The sequence below is a fragment of the Mesoplodon mirus genome (genome assembly GCF_964341445.2).
Source record: "Mesoplodon mirus genome assembly, chromosome: 15".
In the NCBI taxonomy this organism is placed as follows: domain Eukaryota; kingdom Metazoa; phylum Chordata; class Mammalia; order Artiodactyla; family Ziphiidae; genus Mesoplodon; species Mesoplodon mirus.
The window spans coordinates 65,443,387-65,455,635 of NC_138991.1; the positions used below are offsets into that span (position 1 = coordinate 65,443,387).

At 53.4% G+C, this 12,249-nt stretch overlaps 1 protein-coding gene across 4 annotated transcripts in view; it reads right to left on the reverse strand.

The window, feature by feature from the left end:
• Positions 1 to 12,249, reverse strand: part of RAB11FIP3 (RAB11 family interacting protein 3) — an 86,655-nt gene that overhangs the window by 24,381 nt on the left and 50,025 nt on the right. For 2 of the 4 annotated variants that reach the window (XM_082644100.1, XM_082644097.1), the window contains exon 3: positions 5,988 to 6,079. In XM_082644100.1, the coding sequence (XP_082500226.1) occupies positions 5,988 to 6,079 (92 nt within the window). Of the gene's footprint in view, positions 1 to 5,987; positions 6,083 to 12,249 lie in introns of all 4 variants that reach the window. The other 2 variants (XM_082644099.1, XM_082644098.1) reach the window with 1 other exon arrangement.

Here is a 12,249-nt window from a genome sequence, read left to right on the forward strand (position 1 = left end):
TGCACTTTGTCCTCGGGCTCTGGTGTCACAAGATGAGGTGGGGGGGGGGGCAAGAGGGCCCCTGACGGCTGTCTCCGCGCCTGCGCCTGATGGAGACCCAGGGCCCATCCTCGGTCTGCTGTCCACCAGCTGTGTGACCCCAGCCCGGGCTCTCGAGCGTCCGAGCTGTGCTGCCTCATTTGTAGATCAGGGGCTGCAGTGTTGATCTCAAGAGGTCGCAACCACTCAAGACAGAGATCACACAGGCAGGTGCGAGAACAGAGCCTGAAAGCCCGGGGCTCACGTGTCATAGGTGGTGCAACCCCCACGTCCTGCACATAGGACAGAATGAAGGAGGGAAGGCACCCAAGGTACCTACTGCAGGCATTCCATGACGCTCCTTATTTCCAAGGGAAAACCCGATATTCCTTGGAATCTCAGGCAACTAAGTAATTCACAAAGAGCGTTCACTTCAAAATCTGAAATCAGGAAATCCTTTCAAGAGGCCCCCACTCTCCTTCTCCTCACCACCAAGCAGGTGGCTCTGGGCTCAGCCTGCAGGTAGGGACACTGTCTGAGCCAGGCAGGCTCCTCCATGTGCGAGGCTGGACCCGCTGCTCCTGGGCCGAGGGACAGCTGCCCAGAGCCCTCCCCTCCCCTCTGCTCGCCCTCGACCCAGAAGCAGGCAGGGCCCACACACCCAGGACTTGGACTGGGGGTCTCAGAGATGGCTTCTTGTAGGGGACAGAACGTGACTCTTGAGGTCAGCGTTTAGACAGCCGACCACCGCCACTTCCAGCAGAGGCTCCTCTGGCCAGTGTGGCCCCAGGTCCTCGAAGGCAGCGGGGTGCGCAGAAGCGCTGGCCAGCTCGGTGCGGGGGGAGGCCCGGAGCTCAGGCCTGTTGACCTCACCCGCAGTCATGTTGCTGAGGCCGGGCTGCAGCCGGAACCCTCTCTGGGGCCTGGAGAACAGTTCAGGGTGGAAGTAGTTCCTCACAGTGCAGGACGAGGCAGATGCCATGCAAACCCGACTGCGCCCACACCTCGCAAGCAGACATGCCCACCTTCCATCCTCATTCCTAAAGCAAGCCTGGCCCCGGGGCACACAGAGCAGCCCAGGGGCAGGAGGCCCAGAGGCTCCAAGAGGACCCCAGGGAGGGCCAAGGGGACTGGGAGGACGGGGCCAGCTCGTTTCACAGACACTGCCCACCTGCTCACCCCCTGAAGTCCAGGCTGTCCTGAATAAATTTCAGCAAGCCAGATAGTTTTCTAGGGCAGGTGGGTGAACACCTGCCTTTTAAGAGGGCAGAAAACTGTCTGTGAGCGTGGTCCACTGGAGGAACACCGAGGGCTCAGAGAAGCACCCCAGCGGCCCCCATGTGCCGCCAGACAGGACCTCGCTTTGCCAGCCCACCGTCTATGCCGCCAACTTAAAAATGATTACAAATTACATGTTAGGATAAGCTCATGTGGAAATCAAAGTGCACATTAGAAAGCTTGGCTGTGTTTCCTCACTGGTTAACAAACGCTGGGTCAGCGGGTGGGCAAGGAAGCCCGTGCTCACGGCCGTCAGTGAGGGGCTCAAGGGCACCCAGGCCTGCCTGGGGCCCTCGCTGTCCGGTCATGGTCCCTCCAAGGGGAACAAGCTGCTGGGCAGACCGTGGCTGGTGTCCAGCCTCCTCTTACCCTTAGATGCCAGCCTGGCCAGGGCCTGGCTCCTCACACCAGCTCCAGGAAGGGCGCGCTCATGGAGACAGCCTTCCCATGGAATTGGAGCGCTGGGGACTCTGTCCAGACCGGTCGTCAGCTTCCAGCGGCCTTCTATTTGCCCATTGTGCTGAGGTTCTGCAAAACCTGTGTGTCCACCTGAAGGTACATCACTGTCTCGGAAGGAGTTTAACCCGCTCCCAGATATGCTCCATTAAACCCGCTGCGCTAGCTGGCAAGGGGGGCAAAGTTCAGGAAGTGCTTGCTGGGCTTTTCATAGTCAGATCTCAAAACAGAGCGGCTTTTGTTCTTGATTTTCTAACCTTTCTGATAAGAGTCTGAACAAAAGACCTATTTCTCCATCATCTTATTAAGGCCAAGAGTTGGAGAAGGGAGGGCCGGAGAAGGCACAGCAGAGACCATGCTTATCGTTCCGCTGGCGCCTGCTCTCTGTGACTTTCGCATCACCCCTCTAGAAGTCCCGACACACGCACGTCCCCGCGGGCATCAGGTCCTCTGCCAGTCTGCCCTCCACCTCGCTCAGACTCTCAGACCCGGAACCTTCTTCTCATTCCCAGAACGTCAGCGACAACCCTCATTCACCGCCCCGCCCTTCCCCTTCTCAGAATCACCACTTTCTCCTGGGGAGAAAAGAATCAGAAACTTTCTCCTGGGGAATTCCCTGGATGCCCAGTGGTTAGGACTCCGCGCTTTCACTGCCGAGGGCCCAGGTTCAATCCCTACTCAGGGAACTAAGATCCCACAAGCCATGTGGTGAGCCCCCAAATTTTTTTTTTAAAACTTTCTCCTGAGAGCTCTCCTACAAGCTGGGGCCAAAGGGATGCTCAGTCAAACACCGGAAGTCACGGGTCCCCCAAAGCGTCCCCTGCAGGAAAGGACTCGGGAGCAGCAATCCACCAAGTGTTACTGCATAGTGCACCCTGACCAGCACTGCTGTGTGCCCAGCCAGAAAGTGTTCAACAAAAGGCTTATTTATCTCTGAAGATCGCCAGCAGAGGGTCTCCAGATGTGGTATTGGATATAATACACATAATCTTCACTCATATTGTTATGGGACTTACTGGGATTACACGATTCAAAAGCTTTTTAAAAAACAGCTTTCGGGCTTCCCTGGTGGCGCAGTGGTTGAGAGTCCGCCTGCCGATGCAGGGGACACGGGTTCGTGCCCCGGTCCAGGAAGATCCCACATGCCGCAGAGTGGCTGGGCCCGTGAGCCATGGCCACGGAGCCTGCGCGTCCGGAGCCTGTGCTCCGCAACGGGAGAGGCCACAACAGTGAGAGGCCCGCATACAGAAAAAAAAAAAAAGGTGGGAGGGCCACACTTATGGGATGCCAGGGGGGTCCACCCTGCAGAGGACAGGAGCCAGCGGTCAGATAGCACCCCAAGCCTGCTCCTCCCAGGCTTCAGGAGGCAGCCCCAGCGTCAGCGGGCCTCACACTTTTGGATCAAATGTGTTGATGCCTTTTACTATCCTGAGTAACAAAACTCATTGTATTAGTTCCCTGTGGCTGCCAATTTCTTTTTTCTTTTTTAAATTTAATTTAATTTAAATTTTGGTGTTTTTTTTTTTCCTTTGGCTGCATTGGGTCTTCGTTGCTGCATGTGGGCTTTCTCTAGTTGCGGCAAGCGGGGGCTACTATTTGTTGTGGTGCACTGGCTTCTCATTGCAGTGGCTTCTCTTGTTGCGGAGCATGGGTTCTGGGCACACAGGCTTCAGTAGTTGCAGCACGCAGGCCCTAGAGCACGCAGGGTTCAGTAGCTGTAGCACGTGGGCTCAGTAGTTGTGGCTCACGGGCTTAGTTGCTCCGCGGCATGTGGGATCTTCCCAGACCAGGGATCGAACCTGTGTCCCCTGCATTGGCAGGTGGATTCTTAACCACTGTGCCACCAGGGAAGTCCAAGGGCTGCCAATTTCTAAGTACCATAAACTGGTGGCTTAAGACAACAGGAATATATTTTCAGAGACTTGGAGGCCAGAAGTTGGAAATCAAGGTGTCAGCAGGGCTGAATTCTTCCTGAGGCTCCAGAGGAGGACCTTTCCTGCCTCGTCCAGCTCCTGGTGGCTAGGGGATGTCTCGGCTGGTAGCCGTGCTCCTCCAGCTCTGCCCACGTCTTCATACCACCTTCTCCCCCGTGTGTCATCTCCCTTTCTCTTCAAACGACATTGGTCACTGGATTCAGGGCCCACTCTACCCAGCATGATCCCATCTTGAGATCCTTAACTTAACGAGATCTGCAAAGACCCTTTTCCCAAATAAGGTCACATTCACAGGTTCCGATGTACCTTTTGGGGGTACCATTCAACCCATGACACCCACATACACATAAAGTACAAAGAATCACTATAACGCCATGGACATACGAGAGAACGAAATGGACGACACTGATGGTAAGTGTGTGCTGGTGTGTCAACGGGCAGGAGAGGTCTGTTGCTGGCCGACCACTAAGTGAGGAGACGGGGTTCTCTAGACGCTCTGAACAAGAAGAGCAGGCTCCCCCGTGGCCTAGCTGCACTTCTGGGAAGTTCAAGGTGTGTCGTTCCACACAGAGCCTTCCACGCCTCGCCATCCCACAGTCTCGGGGTCTGGCAGCTGACTTGACAGCTGACACGTCAGGGTCCTGCACACCCTCAGCCCTACCCGGCCACACCATGCCTCACAGCCAGCACACGTCCCAGCTGGGCACTTGGCCTCCATGTACCAGGACTGGGCCTGGCACCACCAGGCCACACACAGAATGAACACACCAGCTGTTGCTGAATGGGGAACACAAGGTGGGGTGGTCCCTGCCCTCAGGGGCTCAGGCCCAGGTGGGACTCTGGGACAAAGCTGTGAGGGGTGAACGCTCCCAGGTGGCTTGGAGGCCTGTGCTGGCAGAAGTGAGAGACAGTCAGGAAGTGAACCTGTGTCATCTGAGGGGTGACTAATACCTGGGCAGTTTCTCAGAGCAGGGAACAAGCTACAGAGACACAGAGGAGGGCAGTGGGATCTTGTGGGGTGTTACCATTCACAGGGACTCTCAGAAGCTCTTCATTTCACAAAGGAGCCCGTGCTCTGGCCTTGCTTGGCAGTCTGGCAGAAGGGGACAGCAATGTCACAGGAGAGCCTGTCCCTCTGCTGACAACAGGCCACCAGCCCCGGGTGCACAGCAGGGTGAGCAGACGCCCACCAACCACAGCGCCCCCACCAGTGTCAGAATGAGCCCTGCCTGCCTGCCCTTCATGGCATTCCCCACAGAAACAGCCGTGGAGATGACCAAGAGGCACATGAAAAGATGCTCAACATCATTAATTATTAGAGAAATGCAAATCAAAACTACAATGAGGTATCACCTCACATCGGTCAGAATGGCCATCATCAAAAAAATCTACAAACAATAAATACTGGAAAGGGTGTGCTGAAAAGGGAACCCTCCTGCACTGCTGAATGTAAGTTGATACAACCACTATGGAAAACAGTATGGAGGTCCCTTAAAAAACTAAAAATAGAGCTACCATATGACCCAGCAATCCCACTACTGGGCATATACCTGAGAAAACCATAATTCAAAAAGAGACATGTACCAAAATGTTCACTGCAGCATTATTTACAATAGCCAGGACATGGAAACAACCTAAATGTCCATCGACAGATGAATGGATAAAGAAGATGTGGCACATATATACAATGGAATATTACTCAGCCATAAAAAGAAACGAAATTGAGTTATTTGTAGTGAGGCGGATGGACCTAGATCCTGTCATACAGAGTGAAGTTAAGTCAGAAAGAGAAAAACAAATACCGTATGCTAATGCATATATATGGAATCTAAAAAAAAAAAAAAAGGTACTGATGAACCTAGTTGCAGGGCAGGAATAAAGACACAGACACAGAGAATGGACTTGGGGACACGGGGTGGGAGGGGGAAGCTGGGGCAAAGTGAGAGTAGCATCGACATATATACATTACCGAATGTAAAATAGATAGCTAGTGGGAAGCAGCAGCATAGCACAGGGAGATCAGCTCAGTGCTTTGCGATGACCTAGAGGGACGGGATAGGGAGGGGTCGGAGGGAGGCTCACAAGGGACGAGATATGGGGACATATGTATGTATATGGCTGATTCACTTTGTTGTACAACAGAAACTAACACAGTATTGTGAAGCAATTATACTCCAGTAAAGATCTATTAAAAAAAAAAAATTTGTGGGCACCAACGAGTGAAGCAGGATTTAGGTTACATGAGGAAGACAGCGTGTATCTGTCAGATGCCCGCTCAGCTCTCCTGGGAAGACCACTTGCCTCAAAGGTAACGAAGTCATCAAACTCCTCGGGGCAGGCTGGCGGCTCCTCGTCGGGGGCAGGCGTGATGCTGCAGAGCTGGCCTTCGGGATCTGCTAGAGAAAGAAGACCCGGCTCAGCAGGTGGCCCAGAGTATCCCCAGAGAGGTCAAGCGGGAAGGTGTGTGCGTGGTGGACGTGAGCGGGACCTAGACTGGCCATGAGAAACCCCGGGGGAAGGAGGCAAGCAGTGCAGCCCCGGGGAAACAAGGCTTTGGGCCAGACTCCACGTTTTATTTATTTATTTTGGCCACGCCAGGCGTCTTGCGGGATCTTAGTTCCCCAACCGGGGACTGCACCCAGGCTCTTGGCAGTGAAAGCGTGGAGTCCTAACCACTGGACCGCCAGGGAAGTCCCACACTCCACGTTTTAAAGAATCTGTCTTGTCTGGGGAGGTGTCAGTGTGATAACATCTGTCCAAGGTGCTGGACCCATGGCAGCTTTTATTTTCTCCCTTTTTACTTAACTTTACCTTCTACAATACATTTTATTTTATAATAAGTTTGAAGGAAACGCTATCATTTCATGCTGGATAACGCTGACGTCAGCACCAGAGACCCCACTTCTCAAACATGAGCCCACAGCAGCGGCCCTTCTACAGGAAAAGCTCTGCTCCCACGGCCTCTAGGCAATGTCAGGGCATAGCCGGTCCCAAAGAGCATGCAAGACGCCTATGTTGCCTGAAGCTGCTTCATTACTGTGATATCATAAGAAATATTTATTTGGTCTTTGTCTCCATTGGTTCCTGGCACAGAGCTCCAAAAACCCCAGGGATTTCCTGAGTGCAGGGGTGAAAGGAGCATCTTTTATTCATAACAAGCCCCTTTCAGCCTTACCTGGGTTCACACCAGTGAGGTGACTCTGAGGATGGGGGCTGGTTGCCAGGGGAACTTTCAGCCCCACTCCTGACCTCTGACCTCCCAGGATGGGGAAGGGCTGGAGACGCAGCTATCTCCAACAGCCAGGGATTAAACAGTCTTGCCCGTGTAATGGAGCCTCCACACAAACCCCAAATGAAGGGGTTCGGGGAGCTTCCGGGTTGGGAACACACTCAGATACCAGGAGGATGGCACATCCCAAACTCCATGGGGACAGAAACCTCTCCATGCCAGACCCTGCCCCATATACCTCTTCACCTGGCTGTTCATTTGTAACCTTCATAATACCCTTTATAATGAACTGGTAACAGTAAGTAAAGCGCCTCCCTGGGTTCTATGAGCCATTCTAGCAAATTATCACACCTGCAGAGGAAGTTGTGGGAACTCTCGATTTGCAGTCAAGTCAGACAGGAGGGAGGGTGACCCGGGCACCTGGGGAGTTGGTGTCCCAGGTGGTATCCACAGAGCACAGAGGACTGCGTGGTGAGGAAAATCCACAACACAGATCACAGCAGTGACTACTCAAACACATCAGTTCCTTGTTGAGTGTGTTTCACGTGACCTAACAAAACATCAGTCACTTAATTGTATGGAGTAGAGGCCTTTGAGGGCCAAGTGGACCAGCAAGCCTCCTGATGCTCCTGGGAAAAGGACTCTGAAGGGTCAGCAACGGCCTCCTTAGCCAGAGGACGCTCTTCTCTGGCATCTGGACACCACGCCCACAGCTGGGCTCTGAGGCTTGGGGTCACAGGACAGTCTGGGGGGGGGATGGACGCTGCTGGACCCCTCAGTGGCCGGACATGTGGCTATGTCCTGTTTTTGAAGAGCTCTCAATTTGAACAGAATAATCATGCTTCCCCTCGACAATCAAGCAGATTCAAACGTTTACACGTTCAGTAGCTGTGAGATGCTGCTCCAAATTCAAGACTGCAAAAGCCCTTTGGCTGCTTCCGTCTTAAGAATCACAGGTGATGGAAACAACCTAAGTGTCCATCATCGGATGAATGGATAAAGAAGATGTGGCACATATATACAATGGAATATTACTCAGCCATAAAAAGAAACGAAATTGAGCTATTTGTAATGAGGTGGATAGACCTAGAGTCTGTCATACAGAGTGAAGTAAGTCAGAAAGAGAAAGACAAATACCGTATGCTAATACATATATATGGAATTAAAAAAAAAAGTGTCATGAAGAACCTAGGGGTAAGACAGGAATAAAGACACAGACCTACTAGAGAATGGACTTGAGGATATGGGGAGGGGGAAGGGTAAGCTGTGACAAAGCGAGAGAATGGCATGGACATATATACACTACCAAACGTAAGGTATACAGCTTGTGGGAAGCAGCCGCATAGCACAGGGAGATCAGCTCGGTGCTTTGTGACCGCCTGGAGGGGTGGGATAGGGAGGGTGGGAGGAAGGGAGATGCAAGAGGAAGAGATATGGGAACATATGTATATGTATAACTGATTCACTTTGTTATAAAGCAGAAACTAACACACCACTGTAAAGCAATTATACTCCAATAGAGATGTAAAAAAACAAAAAAGGGAATCACAGGTACTTTTGCTGCTGTTGCTTTGTACCGTTTTCTCCATGGGAGTGTAGCTCAGACAGTGGCTGGAGTGAAGGAGCCTCAGAGCATGGCAGGATGGACCTGGACCTGGACCCCATGCTCGCTGCCCACCACGCCAGCCCACAGCCCTGCAGCCCCTCATTGGAGGCCTGGTCTTTGATGCAGGTGAACTATGGCAGAACCATGGGGAGAGGGTGACTGTGGACGGAAGCCTTTGGTGTCTGGGGCAGGGAAGGAAGAGGACCACTTACCCAGGCGCAAAGCTGTAAAGCGCTAGGCTGACTCTGCCTATCTTTCCATTTTCAAATGTTAAGTCTTGCCTGCACTTCCAAAAACTGAAACAGAGAATTCAAAACTCTCAGAAAGCAGCCAATCATCTTAGCCACAGTGGACATGTGCTCAGATTCCAGGGGTGGGTCCTGCCCCATGCAGTGGAGGAACATGTGAACACAGGTCGCATTTCTACAATCTCGATGGGAACTAAATATGGTTCTTCTATCAATTTTCTCAATTAAGTATCAGTTTTTACTGTTTATTTATCTTATTCTTCCAGAGCCTGGGGGTGGGGGATGAGCCAGAGCAACGGCCCATTTGTAACAACCCCCCTTGATTTCATTCTATTCCTGAAACGAGGCCTGTGGCGAGGACTCCTGCGCTCCTCTGCAAAACTGGGTCAGTACACGAAGTTAGCGCTCCACTCCCAGACGCAGAACGGAAGCCTGACAGACACGACAGGCCGACCATGGCCATGGCAGGCGTGCCAGCAGGAAGACGTGAGGTGAGCTCTGGCTGAAAGCAGTTCAGGTGATCATGCTCCGAGTTAACAATTTCAAAATCATCTCTGACTTGTTTTCATTCTAATTTTATTTTCACTCTCCATTCCTAACAAAAGTTAAATGATGATGTCAAATTACCAAAAAAAAAAAGGAGAAGCAGGGGGATTTCCCTGGCAGTCCAGTGGTTAGGACTCCGCAATTTCACTGCCAGGGCCTGGGTTCAATCCCTGGTTGGGGAACTGGGATCCCACAAGAAGCGAGACCCCCCAAAAAAAAACACCACACACAAGAAAAACAAAAAAAAGGAAAAGCAGGGCGCACAGCCCTGACCCACCCAGCAGTTCACCCACTGTGTGGGGAGGGGCGTCCCCACCAGCACTGCCCACTCCAGAAGAGGCTAAGTCTCCTGAGGCACCCAAGCTGCCCAGCCCAGCCCCCTGGCCTTCCTGCAGCCCCAAATGTGCAGCGTGGCCCCAGGTCCCCTTCCCAGATGCTCTCTGGGAGACCTGTGTGCCCCCAGCTTCACCGTCCCCCGAATCCCATCACTTCCCGGGGTTGTCCGGGCTGTCCTCCACTAGAAAGCCAGCTCCACGGGTGCTGTGTCCCTGAGCCTGGAATGGTCCTCTTGGCAAAGCCAATGGCCCTGACAGGTCTCAGCTGCCCCCTCCCACAGCCGCAGCCCCTTCGTCTGCCTGATTCAAGCTCTCATCACGGCAGCCTCCCCTTAGCCTGCCCACCCGAGGACCCCACCCTATCTGCTGGCCAGGCTGGGCCCCTGACCAACCCTGCCTCCCACCCCCCACCCTCTCTGCTCCCTCTGGCACACACTTCAGGAGTGGAGTCTGCTCTGCATAGGCTAAACTGGGGCGGGGGACACCAGCTGCAGTGTGGCATCACGCTGAGACCGAGCCTCACCCTCCCACACCACCGCGTGGGACGCTGCTGTTCCAGAATATTCGTGCCACTGAAGAATCACAGCACCACTTCCTGGAGCATTCAGGCTAACTCTGGGACAGCCTAAGAAGCTTTTATTTTTAATTACAGTGGAAATGTTACCAAAAAGGAATGCAAAAATAATGAGACTCAGTGATGTGTGTGGGCCCCAGAGGCGGAACTTTCACCAAGTTGTCCTGACCTGGGGACTTCCCTGGTGGTCCAGTGGTTAACAATCAGTCTTGCAATGCAAGGGACACTGGTTCGACCCCTGGTCGGGAAACTAAGATTCCCACATGCCGTGGGGCAACTAAGCCCATGTGCCACAACTAGAGAGAAGCCCGCGCACCGCAACGAAAGATCCTGCGTGCCACAAGACCCGACGCAGCCAAAAACATAAATCTATTAAAAAAAAAAAAAAAAAAAAAAGTCCTGACCTGGAGGCTCTGATTCAGCAGGAAGTGATGACAGGAGGGCCCCCAGCTGCAGGTGGAAGGGCCCAGGCCAAGGCAGGGAGGGAGGAGGGGTGTGGCGAGCCCCATCTCAGCACCAGGTGGAAGGCTGACCACAAGGGACAAGCAGGACCCAGGAGACAAGACATTCTCAGACAACCATCTTCTCTCACCAGGTTGATAAATCTATGCACACGAAACTTCGAGACACGTGCAACCAGGGGACAGCCTCGGGGACAGTAGCTGGCACCCCTCCGGCTCAAAAGATGGGGGTCACTCTGCTCCCACGCCGGGGCCTGACGGGCTGGTGGCTGAAGAGCTCTGACAGTGCACTGGGTCGTGCCCGCCTGGTCATGAGTTTTCCAGGGAGCACATTCTGACTCCTGAGGCCCAGGGTTGGGACCCCCTAGGTCACGACCCCCCAGGAATTCCTACAGCTGAGCTTGCTCTGTTTCTTGTCACCTGTGGGCCTATCAGAACAGAGCAGCCACTGCCCAGCAACAGAATCAGGAACGTGGGCTCAGAGAGGCTCAGAGAGGGCCTCAGAGCCACACAGATAGCCCCGGCACCATCTCTCGCTGGCCACTGTCCTGGGCTCCTTCCTGCCCACGACCAGGGGCCTTGACCCTTCAGAGAAAGCCCAGTCTTGGCCCTGGCTGGAAGGTGCCCCGTGGCCAGCAGCTGCTCCGTGGTCACCCCAGGGAGTGGTCCACACCACTCCCCCCGAGGCCATGGGCTGAGGGTGGACAGCAGCATGCCTAGCCTGGCTCATGTCAGGCCAAGTGTCCCAGCAATTCCCATAAGTTCTTAAATTCTAGAATGTTCTGCTGACGTCCCAGTAGAGCACTCAGGGGCTTTAGCACCGTCTTCCCCACAAAATGGCTTAGTCTCTGCTTACCTGAATATTCAATTTGTTTAATTACTGTGACCCCATAAACACTGACCCCCTCTGGCCGAGAGTATTCCAGAAGCACATTTTCCTCTTACTCCACGTCTTGTTTTTCCTGGCATGAGTGACTGCTTGCTGGTGTCCTGGGCTTGACCCCTATACACCCACCACCCTCCCACCCCCAAGCCCTCGGGCAGAGCTGCAAAGCCTTCTCCAACGACCCACCAGTCCTGGGGCCCTGGCTCCCATCACCGCCAACCTGCGGCCAACCCATCGCATAGGGTGAAGGTGAAATGAAGCTGCTGAAGACAAGACCCCACGGAGCCACCTCCTCCGGGACATGTGATCTCCTTACTGACCCCCGGGACTGAGACCAGGCAGCCCAGCGCGGCGGCTCCAGCCCCACTGGGTCCGGACACCCACGGACCCAGCGGGAAGCTCTCAAGCACACGTGGCACATGCGTGAAAACCAGTCACATGGCAGACCTCAAACTCCAGGCACAGCACAGAGATCTCATTCTCTGACTATCACACACATGATTAGGTTCAAATTATTGACAAGATCTTAAAATACATTTAGAAATTGTTTAAAATAATTGATGAGTCAAAGAAAAAATCACACTGGTTTGTTAAAAGCTAAGAGAAAAAAGCCTACACCTAGAGTTTCCCAAAGGTTAATCGAGGAAGCTGTGGGCGGACAAGCCAGCCCCCCGCGTC